Below are 27,159 nucleotides of genomic sequence, written 5' to 3' on the forward strand. Positions count from 1 at the left end.
TCTGCCCCAGTGCTTGTGGGATGGCAGGAATCGGTCCATCCACCCCAGGAGCACTGGAGTAGGGAGAAAGATGAGGAAATGAGAGGGTGGGGGAGCGACTCCTCCAGCAAACTCCTCCAGACTGCCAGCCTTAACCGGACCTTCCAGGTGACATGCAGGGAACACCCAGGGAGCAACTCCCAGAGACATCTCTGCAGAGTCCAGCTCCTATCACTGGCCATACACAGAAATTACCAAGGCAGCTGCCTCCAAAGAGGCTCAGCTGAGGTTGTCCATCTCCCTTCAGTACACAGCACTGAGATGGTTTATAGAGAAACTAAGCATCAGTTTATTAATAAGAAACAGAGATTTAACTGATACTGAGCAAGAGAAAAAGGAACAGGTCTGGTTACAAACAAAACAAAAATAATCTTCTTCCTGGTGAGCAAAACTTCACTCCAGCAAGCTACAGTCTTTGCCTGAGCAGCTTTCCCACTTACCTCCTGTTACCAGCATCTCCGGCCCCTCAGGCAGGAGGACCCACCATGCCCAGAATTTTGTCCCCTAAGTGATGGGTAACCAAGTCCCCTTTCTTCCCTTTTATAGTCAGCAAACCTTGGCAATGTGTTCTTGGGAAGTGTCTCCCCAGATGAAGCTTTCCTTTCCTGGTGCTTGTGCTCCAGGAAGCTGGTGCCCCTGCTGTCCTCTTATCCCTCTCTCAATGGGCTTATCCTGTTACTCAGATGCAAGTTTATCTCCATTGTCTCTGGCATGGCCTTGCTCAGTGACACTGGAGATACAGGCAGACAGGCAAACCAGAATTCCTTTGGCTAGGACAGACATGTTACCCACTCTGCTTGGATTGCTTGGTCTAAATAGAGAATAGTACCGTATGTCCAGCACACCTCCATAACCTTACGCGCTAACCATACGGGCATCATATAACATCAATGACCAGTGTCACCAGTCCATATCATAACTTGCAAGATACTTTCTGGATAAATATTATGACAACAGTGTGTTCTGTGTAGTGAGTTTGCCAGGCCCGGTAACAACTGTAGCTACAGACAGTGACCCCTTTGAGCACTCAGGGTCACGTGGATCAGGAGGAGACAGAAGGATGGGAATGGGGAGGGGAAGCAAGACTGCAAGAGACAGGAAGTGACAGGATCTGAGCCAGGGAACAGAACAGCCCAGCAGCAGCCGCTCAGCGGAAGTTGGGACAGAGCAGGGATTGGGGCACAGACAGGTGCCTGGCTCTCAGTCCCATGATCTGCGTTGGGACAGGGATCAGTGTGCAGGGGGGCTGGTGGGGCTGTCACTGGGGGTGTCCCTGCCCTGCATTCAGTTGGATCCCTCTGCACTGTGTTGTAGGGGTCCGTTACCCTGGCATAGGTGTCCTGCCTGGTGTGCCCACTGGGACTGGAGTCAAGGCAAAAGCGCCAGGTATGTTGCCCTTCCCCAGGGATTATCAGGTACCAGTGGGGCGGGAGCTGCCATGGCTCCTGTGTGGGTTGGAGTGGGCAGCGAGGTCTGGGCAGAGATGACAGGAGGCTGCATCCTTCATCATGCCAAGAGTGCACGGGGTGGGAGAAGGCACATTTTCCTGGCATTGTCACAGGGTGTAGGAGGGACTTGGGTGAGGTGGAGGCCTACATTGATTGTCTCAGGCCCATATAGACCCACTCAGGCCTGTATGGACCCGCATGGACCCACATGGACCAGCTCAGTCCTGTATGGACTAGCTCAGACCTATATTGGCTGGCTGTGAAGCTCATGTACCTGTTTCTCTCTTTAACAGGAGCAGCAGGAGCCCTTGCAGGAATTCCCGGTGAGTCTCCTGGTTTCCCAGCCTGGTGCATGCTTTTGTTTGCATGGTCCATATACCCAAGTGATTTCTGTACAGCCCCAGGGCCTGCCCATGCTGCAGTCAGGGTCTCAGAGCCCCCAGCTCTGCCCACATGTTGCTTCCTGCTCTGCTCTGTTATTGCTCTGGGATTCTGGACACCCCACAGACACTCCCCTTGTGCCCTTTGGCTGGTGGCAGGCTCACGGAGCAGGTGCTGGCAGGAGCACTGGACATTCGCCTGAGAGTTTCTGCTGTTGTCTTTCAGGATTTGGAGGCTTCGGGGGCCAGCAGCCTGGCGTCCCTCTGGGATACCCCATCAAAGCCCCCAAGCTCCCAGGTAAGTATCTGTCAGGCTGGGCAGGAGCGGGCAAGCCTTCCCTAGCTTTGCCTTTGGGGAGAACTGGAGTTGCTGCTGCTCTGCTGGGGGATTTCCTCTAGCTGAGCCCCACCTTGCCTGCTGCATTTAGACCTAAACTGGAGCCCCAGCGCTTCCTGCCACCCCCTGAGGACCAGCATGTGGGACCAGGAAAGACCTGTGCCCAGGGTGAGCCCAGGAAGGAGTGGAGAGCACTAAACTCTCTGCCAGAGCAGGGAGAGGGAAGGAGAAGGGGGAGGCACAGAGAGGCTGGCAGTACATGTTACCAGCTCTTCCTTTCCTTTGGATCCTATAGGCTTCTTCTTTATTATTTGTATTACTGCAGAGCTTAGCCCAGGGCCCCACTGCGCTCGGTGCTGTACAGACATGTTCATATTTGGTGCAGCTCTTACCCCAGGGCTGCTGCTGGCTGACCTGCGGGTGACAGTTCCAGCATGAGGCCTTGAAAGCATAGTAGGACTTAGAAAGTGGCCTGCCTGGAAGTTCGTGAGAGCTGCTGGGCTCAGACATCACCTGTCCAGGGACCCAGCTTTAGCCTCCCATGTGTGAGGACACCAGGCCATGCCCTGGTCTGTCTCCCTGTGGTGGCAGGGCTGGTGCCTTGCACCTGCTGGGCGTGGAGGGGAACAGCAGTGTAGGAGAGGGTAATATGGAAGTGAGACCCGTCTTGTTTTACCCCCACTCCATTGGAGATGAGCGGGAGAGTGCGAGCGCAGGGCTAGGGACACATCGGGTGCATGCCTTGGCTGGGCTGTTCAGAGATGCACAGGGTGAGGGCTGGGAGCTCCTGCAGGTAGCGCAGGTCCCAGCCCCAGCAGCCTGGGCCTTAGACCCTAGGAGTGCTGCAATGTCTCTCCTGGCAGGCTGAGGAAACTTGCTGTTGCCAAGGTTTATTGTGCAACATGCTGATCCAGGACGCAGCAGATGCCGCCGTCGGACGGGAGGAAGGGGGTCAAAGCCAGGCCAGGGGAGCTGCTCCCACAGGGCTGTTAGCAAGGGGTAGCTTTTAAGCCCTATCTCTGAGGATAACTGGTTTGCATGGTTACAAACTGCTGCTTTGGTAGCAGCCTCCCTGGAGAGAGGTGACCATGGCTTCCTGAGCCCCTGGCGCTGGGCAGGGTCCCAGACAGACAGGGCAGTGCAATGTGAAACTCCTCACCAGACCAGCCAGAGTCCCCCACTGGGGCCCATCGCAGCGAGAGGCAGAAATACTTGAACCAGGCCGACTTCCTCCCGCAGAGGCAGAGTTACACTCATTAGGGCCCTTCTCTTCCTGAGCAGCCCGGGCTGCTGATTCCTGAGAAGCCAAAGAGCCACTCAGTGAGATCGCTTCCCGAGCTGTCTGGCATCTCCCCCGCAGCACGGTTTCCGCCGCCTAGCCGCTGCTCCAGACTGTCTTTGATGGGGTGCCTGGTGCTAACGAGCAAGCCATCAATGTATGGCTGAGGCAGCACCTGGCTCCTGCAGCACAGCCCCACCAGTGGCCAGAGCCAGATGCGGCGCTGCCGCCGGCTGACCCACTTACTGGGGAGCCACCATTAATAAATTGCAGGAGATAGTCCCACTGGGGAGCCATGCTCTCAACATCTCCCTGCTCCAGGCAGCACTCCCCCACCCCTCCCTTCATGCTGAGGGGCTCCCCACCAAACGCTGACGGCCCGGGTCCCTCTGCTTCTCTGCTCAGCCCTCCACAGAAATACCCTCCTCCCGAGGCAGCTGTAGCAGCCCTTGTCAGAGTGCTGGGGTCACTCCCCACACCCAGGCACCTGGAGCCGGGCAGGGAGAAGGGCTTTTTCTCCCAGGCACTCTAGTTTGGTTAGTGCTACCCCGCACTGTAAACTACTGCCATTTTAGCCTGAGTCTCACCCTCCTGGGTGTTGTTAAAGTCTCCCATGATCTCACGGGCTCTGAGCTCAGCTTCGCCAGCTTCCCCTTGCCTGTGAACCCTCCACATGGCTTATTTTAAGCTAGTCTCCTGATTTTATGGAGTTTGGGCCTGACTTGTTTTTGAATGCTTGCAGTTGGCCAGACTGAATCAGAACATTTTTCAGGTTGCCTAAATAGGGGTTGATGGGCAAAAGCCCCCAGGCTTGATACAGTAAGGCATTTTTCACAAAATGGGTCTCTGTATGGGGGATAGGAGTGGGGCAGGTTGGGGCTAGCTGCCCCTCCAAGCACATTTAATGCCAGATGATATTTTCTAAGTTGTTGGCTTTCTTGTGGTGGGAGGCACCATCCTGTGTCCTGGTGGTTATTCATAGACTTCATAGCTTAACCACTGTGATAATCTAGTCAGACCACCATCTAACATAGGCTGGATATAGAATTCCCCGTTATAATGGGCCACTCCCTGAGAACTGAGGATTCTGGGTCTCCACCTCCACCTGCAAAACTCCAGGCCTACAAATGAAGGTTTGACGCTAGCTATTACTCCCTCATACAAAAAGTCCAGTCGAAATGAACAGGCCTCAGTCGGCTACTGCCTGTCCTAGCGTTTATGTGATCACACCTTCTATGGGTTGTTTGAATAAACAGCTGCTGCTCTTGCTATGGGTTATTAGAACAGACAGCAATCACACTTTCTAGGGGCTGTTTCCATAGGCAGCAATTTTGGTGGGTTAATTGAATAGGCCCACGTCACTTTTTCTGTCAATATTTGAGTAGGCAGCAAACACTTTTTTCTGTGGTTATTTGAACCTGTTCGATGAGTCATTTGACGAGGTAGCTGTGACCAAGTGGGAGTTTCTGATGAATGTTATGCATGACAGGGACCTACTCAACTAGGGAATGCAACTGCAGAGGGGTTCAAATGCTGCTTCCAGGGCAAAGCAGGATACATGAGGTGTTGGGTCATGTAACTGTCTGGGGTGATATGAATGTGTTGTTGTGGTTGAAACTGACCCCTATCTATAGAGGATCCAGAAAGACAATGGGAACCCCAAGGACCCGAACAATTGACACGTAACAATGGGAAACTCCAGCAGGCAGAACATTTGAACATCAGTAGGTGTCCTACAGAAGGACAATGGACCATTTTTGCTGATCACAAATCTGATGTGGATACAAATTTTGTATCCGTGCAGGGCTCTAGACATAGGTTGACCTGGGACTGACAGACAAGAGCAAATTGACAGAAAAGAAACCAAGATGGTTCCTAGTGCAGCACCGGTCAAGGGACGCCTGGCTTTAGCCCAGGGGTGGGGAACGTATGGCCCATGGGCCAGATCCAGCCTGCTGCTTCATTTCATATGGCTCGCAGCAAGTCTCCGCGCCGGGGTTCGTAAACCTGGAGCCTTGGCGCTCCCCCTGCGGAGCTAGAATCGCAAGTGCCGGCTCGCCCTGCTGCAGGGAGAAGAAAGGGTTGGCTCCAGCTCCTGGAAGCAGCTGGCATGTCCCTGCAGCCCTTAGCAGCAGGGGTGATAAGGGAAGCTCTGCACACTGCCCCCGCCCCCAGCGCCAGCTCTGCAGCTCCCATTGGCTGGGAACCGCGGCCAATGGGAGCTGTGGCCGCGGCACCTGTGACTGTGGGCAGCGCGCACCGCGCAGAGCCCCCAACCCCTCTACCTAGGGGCTGGACATGGCAGCCGCTTCTGGGAGCAGCGTGGAGCCTGAGCAGGCAAGGAGCCTGCCCTAGGCCTGCAGCGCTGCCGACCGGGAACCACCAGGAGTAAGCACTGTCCAACTGGAGCCCGCACACCGAACTCCCTGCCCCAGTTTGGAAATCCCCTCCCGCACCCTAACTCCCATCCCAGATCCCGCACCCCCCACATATACTCCCACACCCTGCCCCAGCCCTGAGCGCCCTCCCACACCCAAACTTCCTCCCAGAGCCTGCACCCCGAACCTCCTCTCACCCCAACTCCCTGTCCCAGCCTTGACCCTACTCCCACATTCCAAACACCTTGGCCCCAGGCCTGAGCCCCCTCCTGCACCCCAAAGCTTCATCCCCAGTCCCACCCCAGAGCTCACACTCCCAGCCAGAGCCCTTACCCCCTCCCACACCCCAACCCTCTGTCCCAGCCTGGAGCCCCCTCCTGCACCCTGAATCCCTGGTTTCTGTCCCCACTCCAGAGCCTAGGGGAAGGCTCGTGCCTCCCCCTCCCTGCCCACCACGGGGCTGTGTGTAGGCCCACAACTGATTTTTTTCTGTGGGTCAATGGCCCCTGATAGAAAAAAGGCTTTGGCCAGTATGGACTATGCCTTAATCTTTGCTTCTTTATTGTACCCTGAGGACTTTCCCGATGTTGTGTGCCAGTTGACTAATAAACACTCTTTTGTTCAAAAAGGCTGCCTGATGTCCCTGCAAAATACCTGCTGAGGTTCATTGATCCCTGCATGGGGCAGAAATCTCAGACTGGAATCTCTCTTACAGCTCCATGGTGTGAAACAGGAGTGCTAGAGCCCAGAGGCTCAGTCTCAAAGGTGTTGAGGCCACGTGGCCTACCCTGAAGGAGGAGTGGGACCCCTTCAAGTTCTGGCACACTGAAGGGGTTCCTCCCTGAGGTACAGCTCTGTGACAGTAGCACTCACCTCTTCTATGATTATTGGAATAGGCAGCCAGGGCTCTACCTTGACTAGGTATCAATTGCCCTTCCCATAGGCTATTTGAATAGAATATGATCCCCCTTTCGATGGGTTCTTTGACTAGGACTCAATCCCCCTTGTCTAGACTTCAATCCCCCTTTCTATGGGTTCTTTGAAGAGGCCTCAGGTGCTCTTTCTGTTGGTTGTTTGACTAGGATGCCTCACCCATTCTATGGTTAGTAGAATATGCACCGATTGCCCTTTTCTATTGTTTATTTGGACTACGCACTGATTGCCTTTCTGTCCACTATGTGACTAGGCAGCAATTAGCCTATGACTAGGTAGCAATGGCCCTTTGAAGAACAGCAGTGGCTCTCTGTATTGGTTATTTCAATAGATCATCATCACCCTTTTTATGGGTTATTTCCATAGGCAAAGATAACGGAATGGGATGTGATTGCCCTTTCTGTGTGTCATTGAGTAGGTCTTGATCACCCTTTTTATGGCTATTTGAGTAGGCAGAAATCACCCTTTCTATCAGCTCTTTGGTCTAAGGCTATGTACACACTACAGCTTTGGTCAGTACAGCTTGTGTTGATCACGGGTGTAAATTAGCACCCCCCAAATGATTGTAATTTACACCGAATCTAAGTGCTGGCGTGGACAGTGCTATGTCGGCAGGAGAGTTTCTCATGCCAACATAGCTACCGCTTGCTCATTGGGGGTGCATTAATTAAGTCAACAGGAGAGCTCTCTCCCTTGGCTTAGCTCCTCTGCACTAGCAGTACTAAGTGGCATCGGTGCAGCTGAGCTGCTGAAAGCCCTGTCACGTAGCTGTGCCTGAAGCAGTGATCACCCTTTCTATGTGTAAGTAGCAATCACTCTATGTATTAGCCATTTGACTAGGCAGTAATCGCCCTCCCTACCAGTTATTGAATGGGCAGCTTTCACCCTTCTGTGGGTTGCTTGACCAGGTGTTGATAGCTCTTTCTATTTGTTATTAGCCTAAGCTGCGATTGCCACCAGTAATCTGAATAAGCAGCATCTGCTCCTTTCAATGGTTTAGTTGACCAGGCATCTGTTGCCCTTTCTATGTATTATTTCAGTAGGCAGCGATTACCCTCTCTAGGTTATTTGACTAGTCAGCAATCCTCCTGTTAAAGCTATTTGAATATTATGTGATTGTCTTTTTATAAATTATTCCCATAGTTATTTGACTAAGTGATGAAGCCATTTATGTGAGGTATTTGTCTAGGCAGTGATGCTCTTCCTATGGTTATTTGACTAGGCAGTGATCATGGTTTATATCGGTTATTTGAAAGGGATATCCTTCCTGCTGTTTATTTGACCACACTTTGATCGTCCTTTCGGTGGTTATTTCAAATAATCAGCAATCACCCCTTTCTATAGTGCCACCAGTCCTCCTTTTCTTTTTGCGAATACAGACTAACACGGCTGCTACTCGAACCTGTCATTATGCAAGGCACTGAATTTAGCCGTATAGAGTGGAAATCTATCCACCGAATGCATCCGATGAATGAGCTGTTAGCTCATGAAAGCTTATGATCAGATAAATTGTTAGTCTCTAAGGTGCCACAAGTACTCCTTTTCTTTCTGCACATACAGACTAACACGTGCTGCTACTCTGGAAATCTGTCATTATGCAAGGCACTGAATTTAGCCGTAGAGTGGAAATCTCAATCCACCGAATTGCATATCCGATGAAGTGAGCTGTAGCTCACGAAAGCTTATGCTCAAATAAATTTGTTAGTCTCTAAGGTGCCACAAGTACTCCTTTTCTTTCTGTGGGTTATTGCCGAGGCAGACATTGCCTTTTCATTGGTGACCAGAATAGGACGCAAATAGCGATTTAATCTTAATGTAGCCTGAGCTCACCCCTTCTGTGATTTATTTGACTAAGAAGCTATCGCCCTTTCTGTAGGCTGGGGACAGGGTAGCGATCGCCCTGTGTCTCTTGGGGGAATAGCAGCCACTTCCCTTTCCATGGAGTGTGACAAGACAGTATTGAGAGGAGCCACCAGAGAGTATTGGTTGGAATGCCTTAGTCAGGCGAGGAGCTTTGGAGAAGTTGAGCTTCCCGGCTCGAGGCAGATTGTCCTGCAACCTGGCAGAAGGTGACAGGAAGGGACTCTAAATTAACTCACTCTGGGCTGACTTGTAATGTCACAGTCCGAGTTTGTGATGGTCTGCAGTGGAGCTGTGGTGGCTGGGTTTTTCCGGCAGTGCCTTTGAAGAGCACCTGCTGTATGTACCAGAGGACAGGACCCTTGGAATAGGGAGCTGAGGTAAAATTTCCAAGTGCAACGCTTGGTGATGGTGGCAGGCTACTGAGCGGCAGGTGTAGGCACCCCAGGCCATAACAACTTGTTGCCCTGTCGGTGGGTTATTTCAATAGGCAGATCAACAATTCTTGCAATTTTTGAATTGTGAAGTTGTTCCATATTTTGCGGGTTCAAACTGGGGGGGAGGGAGGGAAACTTAAAATTTTCACAAAATATTTCTTTGACATTTTGAACGTTTGTTTTGCCACTGAGTGCTCTACAATGTTTTTTCCACTTTCTTCTTTCTCTTCCTCTCCCACCTTTTTTCACTGTAATTTTCTCACATTGCGATAAGTTACACAGTGAGAAAGAAAAATGAAAAAAGAGAAAGGAATACGGGGGGGGGGGGATCTTAGGAAAAAATATCCCCAAGGGTATTTTTTTTTGGAAAACAGAAACTAAACCAAAAAAATCATTTTATATTGTTTCAAAATTTTCCACTGAAAAATCAAAAAATCCCTGAAAATAACATTTTACACCCAAAGCCGTGGTTCTCTTCAGCTCCTCCCATTTCTGGTGAGAAACATTTTCAGACACAAAAAATTCAACCCAGCTCCAGTGCTTTGCTCTGCCTCACCCCGCCGAGGAGGGAATTCTGTCCCTGCTCAGGGATTCTGTAGGCTGTTTACGACACACCGTACAGAGGAGGTGCACTTCCATAGGTATGAAGCACCCCATTAAGGTTTTGTAGAACGCTCTAGGCTTTGTTTCTATACCATTTATAGGACTGTTCCCTAAGGACCAAGAAAGACAATGGGAGTTGGAGAGTTTAGACCCCTCACTGGATCAAACCCTTACTGATAGCAGAGAGAGGTCTAACATGATCCAATGGCTGGAAGTTGGAACTAGACAAATTCAGACTGGAGATACGGTATAAAATGTTAACACTGAGGGGAATTATTCATTGGAACAACATACCAGGGTCCGGGATGGATTCTCCATCACTGGCCAGTTTTAAATCAAGACTGGCTGGTTTTCTAAAAGCTCTACTCTAGTTCAACCAGGAATTAATTCAGGGCAGGTCTCTGGCCGGTGCTATGCAGGGGTCAGACTAGATCAGTGGTTTTCAAACTGCGGGTCGCGACCCAGAACTGGGTCGTGGAATGTCAGGCACTGGGTCGCGGCGGCTCTGGTCAGCAGCGCCGACTGGGCAGTTAAAAGTTCCATTGGCGGTGCTGCCCAGCTAAGGTAGGCTGATCGCTATCTGGTCTGACACTGTGCTGCGCCCCGAAGCGGCCAGCACCAGATCTGGCTCCTAGGCAGGGGGGCCATGGGCTCTGCACACTGCCCCCACCTCGAGCACCTGCTCTGCATTCCCATTGGCCAGTTCCTGGCCAGTAGGAGCTGAGGGGAGGCGTGTCTGCCAGTGAGAGTCGCGCAGAGCCACTTGCATACTTCTGCCTAGGAGGCGGACCTGCTGCAGCGCGGTCCATGGTGCCAGGACAGGCAGGACGCCTGCCTTAGCACCCCCACAACAGTGCTGATCGGGAGCCACCCAAGGTAAGCCTGTGCCCCAACCCAGCGTCCCAATCCCCCGCCTCAGACCTGAGCCCCCTGCAAACCCAGAGCCCCCTCTTGCACCCCAAATCCCTCATCCCCAGCCCCATCCCAGAGCCTGCACCCCAGTCCAGAGCCCTGACCCCTTCTGCACCCCAATCCCCTGCCCCAGCCCAGAGCTCCCTCCTACACCCTGAACCCCTCATTCCCAGCCCCACCCCATAGCCCTCACCCCTGCACCCCAACCCTCTGGCCCAGCCCTGAGCCCCCTCCCACACCCCAAACTCCTCATCCCACAATCTCACAGCCGTGGCACAAGCATAGCCTGGTGAGCATTCTCCCAGTGAGGCCAGGCTGTTCACCACCCAAACTGTTTATAACTCCTGGCTGTGTCAGCTCCCAGCACACAGATGACTAGTAATGCAGCCTGTTTAGAGTGCTGAGGAAACAAAGTCCCGCTGTCGCCACTGCCTAGCCAATGATCAGAAAGCTCTCATGGCTGACACGTGCAGGCCTGAGCTTGGGAGAGCTGGGTTCTAGTCCAGGCTGAGTCTGTGGTCTCTGAGCAGGCTGTGCTGTACCTTAATTTCCCTGTCTGTGGAGCACGCAGGTAGGCAGAGATCAGCGCACTAACATGGCCTCACAGCCCAGCCTGCTTATCTTATCACCAGTAAGAGCCCGGCAGGCATGTCCAGGTGCCGATGGTACCGTGGGGCATGTGGAGACAACTAGCCCTAGGGATTGGTGCGTTGCTAGAATCCTGTAAAATGGAGTCTCCCCAGCACAGAGCTCACAGCAGCTTCTGGCCAGAGAGCTCTGCTTTCTGTCAGGGCCGGGTTGATGTGGAAACGCCTGGAATAGGCTCAGGGAAATCTGGTCTCCACATGTTGGCTTGCAGGAGGAGCGAGAGCACTCTCCACCCACAGAGACATGAGCAACAAAGCTCTGACTCACTTTGATCCCTGCACCCCAGCCCCCTCTGGCTGGAGACGGCTCTGGTGCCAGGGGAGAAGCACCCCGCCCCCCCCGCCCCCCAGAGTGCTCTGGTGGCGCTCAGGCCCACAGTTTCTAACATGAGCTCAGATCAAGTTCGCTCAGGCTGGGCACCAAAAATGGAGGTTCCTGAAACCAGCAGCTCTTCAGCCTTTGGGCCTAAATCTTCCTCTTCTCGATCTACTCCTGCCAGAGCCTGAGGGGCTGGTCCCCGCCCCAGATACTGGGCTCCCCAGGCCCTGCCTGGCTCACTCTGGAGATGGAGCAGGCTGCCCTGCTCCCTGCAGCCAGGCTGCTGGAGTTCCGTATTGACGTGTGGTTTGGTTCATACGTCCCTTGCGATGGGGCTCCCAGGCCTTCTCTAGGAGACTGTTCCACTGCAACATGTTGCCCTTGCTCCCCAGTGGCAATGTTCCCCAGCCCCATTGCTGACCTCAGCAGAAACTCCCAAAGACTGACTCCACCAAAGCCTCTCATTTGGCTGTGGCCAGCACGGAGTCGGGTGGGAGCAGCTCTCACTGCAGAGCCTTCCGGGGACTCCTTGCTGAGCCTGCGCTGGGGGACATGCTCGGAAACATGCTCTGCTGGGAGGTGGGCTGTGGGTAGTGCCGCCCTCAGCCTGGGGCAGAAGCTCCCCAGAGCATCGGAGAAGTGGCACCCTAATCAGCTGGGAGGGTTCTGCTGCCACTACCAGGAGTGTGGGGCCGGGGGTCTCACAGCCTGGCGCTACCCTGGCCCAGTGGCTGGCAGGAAGTGGAGTCTGCAGGCGCTTACTACAGGAAGAGGTGGCTCTGAGACAGTCTCCCTTGGAGTTAAGCTTGGACAGCTCATGTTCCACAGAGTGCTAGCAAAAGGGGCACTTCTGAACTGGAGCAGAGCTGGGCTTCGAATGTGTGGCTGGTGTGCCGGTCTTGCTTGGCAGTGGCAGGGACATGATGCCCGGGGCCTGCAGGGCAGGTGGGATGGAGCTCACACTCAGGCTGCTGCACTCACCCCGTCCCTGTTTTTTTTTTTCTCGCTAGGTGGCTATGGGCTGCCCTACAGCACAGGAAAGCTGCCTTACGGTGAGTGCTCTTTCATTCTTGCCCTCCCAGGATGAGGTCAGGGCCATCTGTGACTCCCCTGCTAACCCTAAACATAGCATCCCAGCAGAGATGAGGGATGAGTCTGTAGCTGTTCCAAACCTCAGAGGGGTCCCTGCCGACACCAGTCCGGGGTGGCCGATGGGAGGAGTCTCCTACTAGCTGAGACCTGTGGCCAGCTAGGCTGTGAGCTGTTACCAATTCCCCGAGCAGCTGGTGTCTGGAGAGGCCAGGCGAGCTGACAGAGGTTTGCACAGGGCTGCAGGTGGTTCAGGGGCTGCTCAGACAGCCCGTGTGAGCCCTGCCCTTCCCCCAGCTCAGGAAAAGCTCTGCCTTTGGAGTTCCAGCTGCCTGCACACACGACCTGGCCTCCCACCTTGGGAGGGTCTCAGGACGCACAGTGCCAGACATGCTGAGCAGAGAGCACTGGGGCTGCTCACTGTCATGCTGACAAGCTCCTAGCCTGGAGATGGGGGTGCTGAGCACTGCTCCCCCAGCACAAGGCAGATTTTAACTCTCGGGCACCCACTTCCCATCCTCTTGTGCATAGGGGTGTCTCTGTGATCCCTGGCTGCCCAAGCGACCCCTGGGGCTGTGGGCAGCTGGGACCAGGGCAGTGCTGGTGGCCTGGCATTGGGGAGGGTGAAGGTGGCTCAGAGCTGCCTTTGCTCTGCCCTGCTGTGGTCCTGCAATGAGTGCGGCTCAGCCAGGCCAGGGACTCTGGGCCCAGAAGCTGTCACTGCCGGGGCTTGCTTCATTGGAGTTGACTGTGCAGGGCTGTGGCCACACGTCCCTGCGCCCATAGTCAGTGCTGGCCCCAGGGCTGTCAGGCAGAAAGGGGACGGTGCTGTGACCCACACACAGTGACCTGGCCACATATGCACTCGTAGCCCCAGCAAGGGCAGCAGCCAGACCAGGGGCTCCACGAGGAGAGCAGGGTTTGTTTATTGCTGTACTTTGTTACCTGAGACCTGAGTGCAAGTCTCCCGGCCTGGAGGCCCATGTACCCTCCTGCTCCCCATGCGAAGCAGCAGCCTCCCTGGGCCGACTTGCAGGGGAGGAAGAATGCTGACAACTGTGCACATCTCCCAGTTGGAGGCTGGCCCGAACTGGAGCCGTCTCCCTGGATTCCTGGCATCCCGGCAGCGCAGGGCTGTAAGCCAGATGTCCTGAGGCCCCAGCCTGGCAAGCTAAGCGCTGACCGTCCCCGAGGACATGCCTCACGCCTCAGCCAGCCTCACTCCGAGATGTTTGGAAATCTGGCTTCCACGTCCCCAGACTGCCCGGCCCTTTGGGCCGCCCCGCTCCCGTCACAGCTACCTGCCTTGATGGGACGGTCTAACAGAGTCCTCTGCTCTTTGTGGTTGCAGGGTACGGACCAGGTGGGCTAGGTGCTGGTGCTGCGGGAAAGGCAGGATACCCAACAGGGACAGGTGCGCTGCTTGGCCTCTTCCCAGGGAGCAGCTGCCTAGAGCCTCCCACGCTCGTTGGCACAGGAATGGGGCCTTGAGCCAGGCCCTGCCACTGGCCAGCCAGCCTTCCTCCAGTCTGCTCAGGCTGCAGGCCGCTCTGTGGGGATGGGCATGGGGCTGACTCGGGGTGGGGGGAGGGACTGGCTTTGGGTGGAGGGGGAGAACGGGCATGGGGCTGGCTCTGGGGAAGTGGGGGGCTAACTCAAGGGAGCGGGAGTGGCTGGGGCAGGGGAGAAGAGTTGACTCTCGGGGGGGTGCAGGGGGCTGACTCCAGGGGGGGGGAGGTGGTGGCAGTAGGATTGCTCTCGGAGTGGAGGCCAGGTATCTGGGCAGTGGCCAGGGCTCCTTGACTCTGTTGCCTCTCCATGGGGGAGAGGCCAGGTTGCTGCAGGGCAGGCGCCTTCACAGACACCAAGGACGAGTTCCCCTCGCATGACAGGTGGACTCAGGAGGGTCTCTCTGGCTCAGTATGGGGGTGGCCAGGGTTTGGAGGGTGGCCGAGGGAGTCTGGGGGAGGCTGTTCTGCAGGCATGTGATGAAGTCCAGATCTCTGAACGTCTCCTTGTTTGTGTCTCCAGGAGTTGGAGCTCAGGTAGCAGCAGCTAAAGCAGCAGCTAAATATGGTGAGTTGCCTGAGCCTAGATGCCATGGTGATGGGCATGGGCCAAGATGCTAGAGAGTGGCACTGTGAGGCCTGAACCACCAAAGGGAACCGAGTGGTGTGTTTGGCAGGTGCCAGGCAGGTAACGGGCTCCCTCGGGAAGGCAGGATGGAGACGGATGAATAAACCTGCTCTTTGCAGACCCCAGCTCCATCCATGGGCAGCAGCACCAGGGACCCCATTCCCATTCAGCCTGCGAAGGAGCCATGGCTGCTGGAAACCCCAGCCCTGGGGTGCCATTGGGGGCCACGTAAGCAGGAGGCAGGGAGTGATGGGGCATCGGGGCCAGCCCACCTTGGGGCTTTCCAGAGAGCCAGAGCAAAAGCTTGAGACCCCCATACTGATTTGCCAACCACAGCTCTGGGGTGTGCCCCTCAGACTGTCCCTGCACTGCCCAGTACAGCCCGGCAGAGCCCTCATTGTGAGCCATGGCACTGCAGAGCAGGTGGGGCCTGCAGCTCACAGCATGGGGCAGTGGGGAAAGCCTAGGGATGTGAGGCTGGGAGTACCCCAGGGTAGGGTTGAGGTCCCACTGCGGGACCAGTGAACCCAGATGGAGATCCAGGAGAGGGGTCCCCTGAAGGCCAGGAGCTGGTGTCCCATTGGACTTCCCCTGCCATCCGGACGGGGTGGGCAGTATGTGTGTGCTCACGTCCTGCACCGCTCTGGCCGGCGGGGGCATGTGGGCTGCTCTGTGCCAGGTCTCTTTGGCAGCAGCACCATTGTGGTGTTAGACTCAGCAATGATACCGGGCAACAGGGACTAATAGGCCCAGCAGAGCTGGGAGCACCTCAGCCTGGGCACGCTCCTCCAGCCCTGCGCTGCATGGCCAGGCCTCGCGTCCGGCTGAGAGAACGTGCACCATGAAGGATGTAACAGCTGGTGCATGGGGCGACACAGTGTAGCCAGAGAGAATGACGTTCTCTGCGAGCCCTGCCTGGAAGGGGGTCTGGGAGGCCTGGCCTCACTGTGCCGTTCCACAACAGGCAGGGGCACTGGCAGGGATGCCTGGTGAGCGGGGCCCCTCCGGGACACTGTGGGGAGCTTGCTGCTCCATTCATTCTGGAGTGGACCCTGACTTTGTAACCCTGGCCACTGATTCTCCTGGGATTTGGGCCGTTCTGCACTCCCTGCACCAGAGTGCCAGCGCTCATCTGGCTCCTGTGCTCTCTGCAGGTGCTGGTGTCGTGCCTGGAGTCGGAGGTCTCGGAGGCCTGGTGCCTGGCGTTGGGGGTCTCCCTGGAGTCGCAGGCGTCCCAGGGATTGCAGGTAAATGTGCTTGAGGGGCCCAGCCGATGGGCCTGGGAGGCGGCATTCCCCATCTCAGAGCCCTGACTCTCTTCCCTTGTGACCCAGCAGCTGGAAGCCAGGCAGCAGCAGCAGCAGCAAAAGCAGCAGCCTATGGTGAGTGGCTCTGATTGTCCCCGCAGCACCACTGGGACGAGCAGCTCCTAAGGGCTGGCTCGGGCACTTGCCAGCCGGGGGGTGCTGCGTCCCTCTTGTGGCATGCCTGGCACAGAGTCTCTGTGATGAATCAGCACCATAGGCAAACAGCTGAGCCATGAGATAAATAGGTCTATGGTGCACCTTTGACCTTTTCACCTGCCCTGAGCCCACAATCCATCTCCCCGGGACGGACCCACTCGGAGCAGTTTCAGAGGACAGAGGATGCCACAGCCCATGGTAGGCAGGACTCAGCCCTGCCCCAGGGATAGCTCTTCTCTGTCCTGATTTAAAGCCAGGTTACCCAGCCCTGCAGGGCAAGAGAGGGAACGTTATCTCCTGCCTGCAAAGGGGGATTTCTGCGGTCTGATGGGATATTCTGCACTTGTTTCCTGCACTAGAAGGGCCTCTGATATCAGACTTTAAAGCCATGATGTTTCACAGCTGTTTTTTATAGCTCCCTCTGAGACCTGCCCAGCTGAGCTCATGGTAACCCAGGCTATGGCTACACTAGACAGCTTACAGTGCAGCTGTGCCACTGTAGGGCTGCTAGTGCAGATGGGAGAGCTCTCCCGTCACCTTAATTACTCCAGCCCCTGTGAGTGGCAGAGAATATGTCAGCAGGAGAAACTCTCTGGGGTCACTGAGGAGGTCTGTGCATTCACACTAGTGTAACTCCAAGCAGATCTGCACCAGCAGAGCATTGATGGGGAGGAGAGCAGCTTGTCCGGGTGGATTCCATTCTGCCAGCTGTGGGTTGTAATGCGTTTCCCCAGGATCTTTCAGCTCCACGACAGCAGCTGCTTTCTCTTGGGAGTTGGTGTGTGTGTGTGCAATCTTTGCTTTTGGAAAGCCCTGCTCCCAGGCAGTGTTGTGTGTGAGTGTGCGAGCGATGGTGAATGTGCATGCGACAGCTCTGTTTCCCCTCCAACACTCAACTAAGAGTCAGCCCCTGGTTTCAGTAGGGGTGCACACGTCAGATTCATTTCCTCAGCAACGCTGGGCACTGGTTGTGTCTAGGTTCAGTAGGGTCCTTCACACGGAGCACCTACAAGCCGTGGCATCAGTGCAGTGCACTAGCGTGTGCACAAAGGGCTCCTGCTCCTCACTCCTCAACCAGCTCCATTGATTCACAGCTTGTCAGCCAGAGGACCTCTAATGGCAGCTCTGAGTACAGCACTTCTGAGTGCAGGCAATGCCTGTTGCCCCACGGCACAGGGAATCCTTCCCAGGCAGTCAGCTGCGTTCCAACATAGCTGTCTTGCCTTATAAATGCAAAGGCTAGGGCAGGTTCTCCTCCAGTATCACTAGTGTCGCTGCTCTGGAGTGACCTGCTGTGCAAAGTGTAACCATGACAATCAGGTCCATGGTGCGCGCCATGCTGCAGGATCGGAGGTTCCAGCCCATGAAAGCTTATGCCCAAATAAATTTGTTAGTCTCTAAGGTGTCACAGGTACTCCTCATTGTTTTTGCTGATACAGACTAACACGGCTCCCCCTCTGAAACCTAGCTCCAGCCTGGTGTCCTGGCTCCCAGGGCTTTAGCCCAGAGTGCACACAGAGGTGTGTCCCATCCCAGGCTGGGATAGGCTGGCCCCACAGAGCAGCGGGGACGCTTGAGCTTGGACATCTGCTCCCAGCTTTCTCCTGCAAAGGGTGCCCCGTTTGGGTAGCCCTTTTCCGTCGTAGGCATCCAGGGTGGATTTGGATGGAGGCAAAACTCCCCGCTCGCTCCATCGTCCCTTTGTGGTGGTGATGGCACTCCAGAGTCGGTTCCTGGATGGAGGCCTGGGAGGGAGCACCCCGGAAGTGGGGCTTCCTTCTCAGTACAAAAAAAGCTGCCAATCCAAGCTGGGCTCTATCTGCACTGGTGAAGCAGGATGTTCCTGGAGTGAGAGGCTAGTCTGCTCTTCATGCCTGCCCAGGACAGAACAGGGTGCATGGTCTCCGTTTTCCTGGACTTCCCTCCTCTCTCCTCAGAGGACTGGTTCTCCTCCCTGTGCTCTTACCTCATGCTGTGTCTCACCCCTGTTGCTCTCTGCAGGTGCTGGAGCCCTGCCAGGGCTGGTGGTTCCCCAGGCCTGGTGCCTGGTGTCAGTGGAGTTCCTGGTTTGGTGCCCGGTATTGGGGGCAACCCAGGGGCTGCAGGGCAGGGGTGGCAGGTGAATGTGCTTACCTGGCTTTGCCGATGAGCCTTCTGCCTTCTGTGTCTGTGTGGTGTCAGGGTTCCGAGATTTCCTCTCCTTCCTTTATCCCCAGGACCTGGAAGCCCCGCGGCAGCGGCGGCAGCGGCAGCGGCCGCAAAAGCAGCCAAGTACGGTAAGATGGCCTCCAGTGCACATGGCACGATGGAGAGTCCAGTCCTCCCTTTGTTATGGCCACATAGTTTCCCTTGTCACCCAGACTTGTATTCTCATCCCAAACAATGCCAGGCTTGTTTGACAGGCTTTCTTCTCTGTAAGACCATACTAAATGGCATGCTGCCATTTTTAATACTTTGCTAACTGCATTCCATATCAGCCCTTCCATGACTTTCCCCAGGATTGATATCAGGCTACCTGGCCTATAGCTCCCCAGGTCATCCCATTTTCCCATTTCAATACTGGTACACATTGGCATTTTGCTAGTCTTCTGGGACTTGCCCAGGTTTGAAGATTTATTACATCAACAGCTTTGGGACATCCTCAGCCAGCTCTTTTAAAACTCTTGGGTGTAGGTTATCCAGTCCGGCACATTTGTATATCTTTAGCAGTTGCCTTTTAACACCCTCCCTAGTTCCTGCTGGAGCAGATGTTTCATTCCCTTGGAGAATGAATTCCTATCCCATCGGACTGTCCTTCTAGTATATTGCTGAGATGAATGGGCAGGATGGCGCAGGATGTTTACAGTTCCCCTTCCTTTGGTGTGTCTGACATAATGGGAGTGCACAGCAGCAGAATAGCACTGGCCCAGCTCCACTGGGCACTTAGAGTTTGCATTGACCGGGACTGGGTTTCTCTCCTCCAACTCTGCAGGAGCGGCTGGTGTTGGAGGCCTGGTGCCCGGTGTCGGCGGTGTCCCTGGTGTGGTGCCCGGTGTCGGCGGTTGTCCCTGGTGTGGTGCCCGGTGTTGGCGGTTTGTCCAGGAAGGTTGGAGGTAAGTTGCATGATTGGACCGACCGACGGGCCTGTGGGGTTGTGTTATCCCCTCTCAGAGCCCTGACTCTCTCTCTACTGTGTCCCAAACAGCTGGAATCCCAGCAGGAGCGGCAGCAGCAGCAGCAAAAGCCGCCAAGTATGGTAAGCTGGCTCCCTCCCCCTTCTCCCTCCGTGCAGCCCGTAGTGATGGGGTGCCCTCCTGTCACTCCTGGAACCGTGTAGCTCTGAGGTCCAAGCCCAGAGATGGTCTGTCCCTTTGGGAGTGATCAGCAGAGCCACTGGCATATCTGGGATATATTCACATCCCTCCCCTCCCCATTCACCCTGTCCTGCAGCACGTGTCATAGAGAGCTCCTGCCTTAGGTCCACTGGCAATGTGGGGCAGAGTGGCCAGCAAGCGAGTTGGGAGTCCAGCTCCAGCTACAAGCCAAGCTCCCTGCAGCCAGAAGAGAGTGTGGTGGCGCAAAGCGCATTCCCCTGTCACTCTGGGCAGGCTGCTGCCCCACGGCTCAGTTTGGAGGGCTGCGGGCGAAGCCGTTTGGGATGTGCCGGTCAGTGACTTCCCAGAGCCCCTTGCCAGGGCCCGGGGCATGATCTTTTCAGCTCTATCATCAGCCTGTGTGAATCCGCTTCATACATAATGGCCTCAGTTCCCAATCCGTCAAGCGCACACTGCGGCATGCAAGAAGGAAGAGAAGGGCCATGGGGAATTCCTGGTGTAGGGGGAATCTGTGCGGTGCAAGGCTGGCTGAGTTGGCTTCACTGACCTCAAGCCAGCACTGCCATCTGGTGCTGGGTGAGTCAGGGAGTGTGTTGGGGGAAAGGAAAAGGCGTCTCTGCTGAAAGAGGGACAGGGCACTTTAAGTGAGGGAGAGGAGACGTGTATCAAGGTGTAAGAAAGGAGGGCTGTCAGGAGAGGAAGGGGAGGGTTGTGGGGGGAGGGGTGTGTTGGAGTGAAGGAGGGGATGTCAGATGAGCCAGGGGATGGGTGATCAGGGGAAGGGCATGTTGGGAGGAGGAGGGGGTGTCATATGAGGGAGGAGAGGGGGGTCAAAGTGAGCAAAAGGAGGGCATCTCCCAGAGCTAGGTTCTGCTACAGAGGGACCTATCGACAGCAATGTAAATTAAAGTCCCCCCCCCCCCCACCTTATCTTAGTCTGGGGCCAAGTGCTGAGGACCTGGGAACAAAGACTGGTCCCCGTTGGCCACTTCATCTGCGCTCTGACCGGGCACCATGAAGGGTCCAGTCCTCCCTTTGTTATGGCCATATAGTTTCCTTTGTCTCCCTAACTGTATTCTCCTCACATGCTAAGACTATGCTACATGGCATGCTGCTATCCTTAATACTTTCCTGACTGCATTCCATATCAGCCCTTCCATGACTTTGCCCAGGATTGATGTCAGACTATCTGGCCTATAGCTCCCCAGGTCATCCCTGGACTCCATGACTGGAGTACAGGTGTGGAAGGGTATGTGCTGTTCAGGAAAGACGGAAATAAAGGCAAATGTGGTGGAGCAGAATTGTAGATAAATGACGAGGTCGACTGTAAAGAAATTAGAAGTGATGGAATGGATAAGACAGAGTCTGTCTGGGCAAAAATCACATCGGGGAAGAAAGCTACTAGAGCAGAGGTGGGCAAACTATGGCCCGCCGGCCACATCCGGCCTGTGGGACCCTCCTGCCCAGCCCCTGAGCTCCTGGCCTGGGAGACTAGCCCCCGGCCCCTCCCCTGCTGTTCCCCCTCCCCCGCAGCCTCAGCTCACTGCGATGCTCCGGGCGGGGGGGGGCTGCGAGCTCCTGGGGCAGTGCAGCTACAGAGCCTGGCCTGACCCGGTCTCTGGGCTGCGCAGGGGGTGGCTGGCTCCAGCCGGGCAGCCTGGCTACCTGTCCTGGTGCAGCCGCGCCGCCAGCCACTGGTGCTCCAGGCAGCATGGTCAGGGGGCAGGGAGCCGGGGGGTTGGATAGAGTGCAGGGGAGTTCGGGGGGTGGTGGTCCGGGGCCAGGAGTATGGATAGGGATCGGGGCGGTCAGGGGGTGGGGGGTTGAATGGGGGCAGGGATCCCGGGGGGGTAGTCAGGAAGGAGAAGGGGTTGGATGGGGCAGGGGTCGGGGGGGCAGTCGGGGGGAGATTTGGGGGCGGTCAGGGGACAGAGAGCAGGGTGGGGTGGATGGGGCAGGAGTCCCGGGGTGGGCGACAGGGGGCGAGAAGCGGGGGGGACAATAAGGGGCTGGGCCACGCCTGGCTGTTTGGGGAGGCACACCCTCCCCTAACCAGCCCTCCATACAATTTCCGAAGCCCAATGCAGCCCTCAGGCCAAAAAATTTGCCCGCCCCTGCACTAGAGCCTCCCCTGGGATAGTGCTTGGGGTGTGCTATAGACCACCAGGATCCGATCTGGATATGGATAGAGACCTCTTTAATATTTTTAATGAAGTAAATACTAATGGGAATTGTGTGATCATGGGAGACTTTAACTTCCCAGATATAGACTGGAGGACAAGTGCTCATAATAATAATAGGGCTCAGATTTTCGTGGATGCGATAGCTGTTGGATTTCTTCACCAAGGAGTTACTGAACCGACTAGAGGGGATGCCATTTTATTTCAGTTTTGGTGAGAAGTGAGGATCTCATAGAAGACATGGTTGTAGGGGACAACCTTGGTTCGAGCGGTCATGATCTAATTCAGTTCAAACTGAATGAAAGGATAAACAAAAATAGATCTGTGACTGGGTTTTTGATTTCAAAAGGGCTGACTTTAAAAAATTAAGGAAATTAGTTAGGGAAGTAGATTGGATTGAAGGATAATCTAGGCATGGCCCAATATCTAAACAAATACTTTGCTTCAGTCTTTAATGAGGCTAATGAGGAGCTCAGGGATAATGGTAGCATGAAAAATGGGAATGAGGATATGGAGGTAGATATTACCACATCTGAGGTTGAAGCCAAACTCAAACAGCTTAATGGGACTAAATCAGGGGGCCCAGATAATCTTCATGCAAGAATATTAAAGGAATTGGCACATGAAATTGCAAGCCCATTAGCAAGAATTTGTAATGAATCTGTAAACTCAGGGGTTGTACCATATGACTGGAGAATTGCTAACATAGTTCCTATTTTTAAGAAAGGGAGAAAAAAGTGATCAAGGTAACTACAGGCCTTGTTAGTTTGACATCTGTAGTATCTGTAGCAAGATCTTAGAAAAAATTTTGAAGGAGAAAGTAGTTAAGGACATTGAGGTCAATGGTAAATGGGACAAAATTCACACATGATTTTACAAAAGGTAGATCGTGCCAAACCAACCTGATCTCCTTCTTTGAGAAAGTAACAGATTTTTTAGACAAAGGAAATGCAATGGTTCTAATTACCTCGATTTCAGTAAGGCATTTGATACGATTCCACATGGGGAATTATTAGCTAAATTGGAAAAGATAGGAATCAACATGAAAATTGAAAGGTGGATAAGGAACTGGTTAAAGGGGAGACTACAACGGGTCACACTGAAAGGTGAACTGTCAGGCTGGAGGTTACCAGTGGAGTTCCTCAGGGATCGGTTTAGGGACCAATCTTATTTAATCTTTTTATTACTGACCTTGGCACAAAAAGTGGGAATGTGCTAATAAAGTTTGTGGACGATACAAAGCTGGGAGGTATTGTCAATACAGAGAAGGACCAGGATATCATACAGGAAGATCCGGATGACTTTGTAAACTGGAGTAATAGTAATAGGATGAAATTTAATAGTGAAAAGTGCAAGGTCATGCATTTAGGGATTAATAACAAGAATTTTGGTTATAAGCTGGGGACGCATCACTTGGAAGTAACGGAGGAGAAAGACCACGGAGTATTGGTTGATCACAGGATGACTATGAGCCGCCAATGTGATATGGCCGTCAAAAAAGCTAATGTGGTCTTGGGATGCCTCAGGCGAGGTATTTCCAGTAGAGATAAGGAGGTGTTAGTACCGTTATACAAGGCACTGGGGAGACCTCATCTGGAATGTTGTGTGTAGTTCTGGTCTCCCATGTTTAAGAAGGATGAATTCAAACTGGAGCAGGTACAGAGAAGGGCTACTAGGATGATCCAACGAATGGAAAACCTGTCTTATGAAACAAAAAGAAAGGAGTACTTGTGGCACCTTAGAGACTAACAAATTTATTTGAGCATAAGCAAAGTGAGCTGTAGCTCATGAAAGCTTATGCTCAAATAAATTTGATAGTCTCTAAGGTGCCACAAGTACTCCTTTTCTTTTTGCGAATACAGATTAACACGGCTTCTACTCTGAAACCTGTCTTATGAAAGGAGACTCAAAGAGGTTGGCTTGTTTAGCCTAACCAAAAGAAGGCTGAGGGGAGATATGATTGCTCTTGATAATTTTTCAGAGGGATAAATACCAGGGAGGGAGAGAAATTATTTAAGCTCAGTACCAATGTGGACACAAGAACAAATGGATATAGACTGGCCACAGGAAGTTTAGACTCAAAATTAGATGAAGGTTTCTAACCATCGGAGAAGTGAAGTTCTGGAACAGCCTTCCAAGTGGAGCAGTGGGGGCAAAAGACATATCTGGCTTCAAGACTAAGCTTGATAAGTTTATGGAGGGGATGGTATGATGGGATAGCCTAATTTTGGCAATGAATTGATCTTTGACTATTAGCGGTAAATATACTCAGTGGCCTGTGATGGGATGTTAGATGGGGTGGGATCTGAATTACTACAGATTGTCTGGCTGGTGAGTCCTAGGTGTATGACTGATGAGTCTTGCCCACGTGCTCAAGGTTTAACTGATTGCCATATTTGGGGTCAGGAAGAAACTTTCCTCCAGGGCAGATTGGCAGAGGCCCTGGGGGTTTTTTGCCTTCCTCTGCAGCGTGGGGCACGGGTCACTTGCTGAAGGATTCTCTGCACCTTGAAGTCTTTAAACCACGATTTGAGGACTTCAATAGCTCAGACGTAGGTTAGGGGTTGGTTACAGGAGTGGGTGGGTGAGATTCTGTGGCCTGCATTGTGCAAGAGGTCAGACTAAATGATCATAATGGTCCCTTCTGACCTTAAAGTCTATGATTCTATGATTTGATGATTCTATCCCACTTTCCCATTTGAATACTGGCACACATTGGCATTTTGCTATTCTTCTGGGACTTGCCCAGGTTTGAAGATTTTTTACATCAACATTAACAGCTCTGGCACCTCCTCGGCCAGCTCTTTTAAAACTCTTCGGTGTAAATTATACAGTCTGGCACATTTCTATAACTTTTTCAGTTGCCTTTTAACACCCTCCCTAGTTCCTGCTGGAGCAGATGTTTCATTCCCTTGGAGAATGAATTCCTATCCCATCGGACTGTCCTTCTAGCATATTGCTGAGATGAACGGGCAGGATGGCACAGGATGTTTACAGTGCCCCTTCCTTTGGTGTGTCTGACATGATGGGAGCGCACAGCAGCAGAATAGCACTGGCCCAGCTCCACTGGGCATTTAGAGTTTGCGTTGACCGGGACTGGGTTTCTCGCCTCTAACTCTGCAGGAGCGGCTGGTGTTGGAGGCCTGGTGCCCGGTGTCGGCGGTGTCCCTGGCTTGCTGCCTGGTGTCGGCGGTGTCCCTGGCTTTCTGCCTGGTGTTGGCGGTGTCCCTGGTGTGGTGCCCGGTGTCGGCGGTGTCCCAGGAGTTGGAGGTGAAGTTGCATGATTGGACCGACCGACGGGCCTGTGGGGTTGTGTTGTCCCCTCTCAGAGCCCTGACTCTCTCTCTACTGTGTTCCAAACAGCTGGAATCCCAGCAGGAGCGGCAGCAGCAGCAAAAGCCGCCAAGTACGGTAAGATGGCTCCCTCCCCCTTCTCCCTCCGTGCAGCCCGTAGCGATGGGGTGCCCGCCTGTCACTCCTGGAACCGTGTAGCTCCTGGGATCCAAGCCCAGAGACGGTCTGTCCCTTTGGGAGTGATCAGCAGAGCCACTGGCATATCTGGGATATACTCACATCCCTCCCCTCCCCGTTTCCCAGGGAGTTTCATCCCGTCCTGCATCATGCAGCATAGAGAGTGCACTTTAGTCCACTGGTGATGGGGAGCATGGTGGCCAGTGAGTGAGTTGGGAGCTACCCGGCTACAAGCCAGGCTCCCTGCAGCCAGCAGATACCGAGGGGAAGCCTAGGACAGTATGATGGCGCAGAGCTTGTTCCCCTGTCACTCTGGGCAGGCTTCTGCCCCGCATCTCAGTTTGGAGGGCTGTGAGCGAAGCCATTTGGGATGTGCCGGTCAGTGAATTCCCAGAGCTCCCCACCAGGGCCCGGGTGTGATGGGTTCCCCAGGGTGCAGCCTGGACCTGGGTACCGCTGAGCCCTCTGTCTCACCAACCTGGACTCCCTCTCGCATTGTGATGCTGTGACAAACTGCAAATCTCTCCAGGTACTGCACTTACACTGACATCCACAGGTAGGGACACACCCAGCTGAGTTATTTGAATGATTTTGCCAGCCACTCTCTAACCAACAAGAGGGGCTCCAGCCAATTCTCCCAGCTCCACAGCCTAGGACCCCAGGGTTGTATTGTCCTGCCCTGGTCAGAAGGCTGAGCAGTGTAACTTCATTACCCAATCCACGCCTCCCGCAATGTGGAGAGGACACACACCAGCCTTTAGAAAAGGAGTACTTGTGGCACCTTAGAGACTAACAAATTTATTAGAGCATAAGCTTTCGTGAGCTACAGCTCACTTCATCGGATGCATCCGATGAAGTGAGCTGTAGCTCACGAAAGCTTATGCTCTAATAAATTTGTTAGTCTCTAAGGTGCCACAAGTACTCCTTTTCTTTTTGCAAATATACTAACACGGCTGCTACTCTGACACCAGCCTTTGTAACCTGAGCTGAGATTCTCCAAGCACTTCAATCCAAATACAGTGTCTTAGGTAAAATATAAAACAGATTTATTAACAGCAGACAGAGAGATTTAAAGTGATTATAAGTAATAAGTATAGAGATCAAAGTTGGTTACCTAAGAAAGAAAAATAGAAGCACAATCCGAGTTCTATAAACTAGATTTGAATCAAGCATTGTCTCACCCTGATGGTATAATTCCTCAGGCTGAAAGAGGAATCATCCACAGGCTGGGATTCCTCTTTTCAGCCTGAGGAATCCCAACCCTTCCCTGTTCAAAGGCTTCATTCTCCAGATGTGTTTCCAGGTATTGAGTTGTGAGGGGAGTGAGGCCAAGTGATGATGTCACTTCTCCTCTTTTATAGGTTCTTCCAGTTTGCTGGAAAAATCTTTTGCTATGATCTGAGTCAAAAATTGTCCATTTTTTACGTGCCCCCTCTGAGAATTCTTCATTGTACACAGATCCTGTGATAGTCCTTGGTACCGTGGATTCCCCTTAATGAGCCTGTGATGGGTTCGGTCACAGAGACTCTCCTCAAGACTGACAATCAATGAGCTGGGATATCACTGAGAACAACCCTCCTGCCAGAAAAGGTGCCCCTCCACTCTTCTCTTGCTGAGTTAGACACTCCAGTCAGCTCCAGCACAGACCTAGAGGTTGGGCCACACCTCTCTGCAGTTCACTGAAACTGATATTCACTCAGCCAGGGGCTTCTCCATTAACAGGGAGTTTCCCAGCACCCAGTGTTCAGTCTTTCTGGGAGCCTGAATCCCAAATAAATCCGTTTACTCTGTATAAAGCTTATACAAGGTAAATTCATAAATTGTCTGCCCTCTATAACACTTGTGGCAAATTGCTGGCACTAGTATGAAGGGTCTCGCGCTTTCTCTTCTCGGGGGGGCGGTTCAAGGCACCATTTCTTGCCCCTGAACTGGGG

The 27,159-nt window shown here is 53.7% G+C and overlaps 1 protein-coding gene across 1 annotated transcript in view; it reads left to right on the plus strand.

The window, feature by feature from the left end:
• The window catches only part of ELN (elastin), an 81,560-nt gene that overhangs the window by 29,300 nt on the left and 25,101 nt on the right, over positions 1-27,159 (plus strand). Inside the window, exons 10-21 of the mRNA XM_043499416.1 lie at positions 1,354-1,425; positions 1,781-1,810; positions 2,094-2,165; positions 12,583-12,624; positions 14,013-14,075; positions 14,693-14,737; positions 15,952-16,044; positions 16,132-16,179; positions 18,477-18,536; positions 19,232-19,279; positions 24,896-25,024; positions 25,118-25,165. Of these exons, the coding sequence (XP_043355351.1) occupies positions 1,354-1,425; positions 1,781-1,810; positions 2,094-2,165; positions 12,583-12,624; positions 14,013-14,075; positions 14,693-14,737; positions 15,952-16,044; positions 16,132-16,179; positions 18,477-18,536; positions 19,232-19,279; positions 24,896-25,024; positions 25,118-25,165 (750 nt within the window). The remainder of the gene's footprint in view (positions 1-1,353; positions 1,426-1,780; positions 1,811-2,093; positions 2,166-12,582; positions 12,625-14,012; positions 14,076-14,692; positions 14,738-15,951; positions 16,045-16,131; positions 16,180-18,476; positions 18,537-19,231; positions 19,280-24,895; positions 25,025-25,117; positions 25,166-27,159) is intronic.

The sequence above is a fragment of the Dermochelys coriacea genome, chromosome 17 (assembly GCF_009764565.3).
Source record: "Dermochelys coriacea isolate rDerCor1 chromosome 17, rDerCor1.pri.v4, whole genome shotgun sequence".
Classification (NCBI taxonomy): Eukaryota; Metazoa; Chordata; order Testudines; family Dermochelyidae; genus Dermochelys; species Dermochelys coriacea.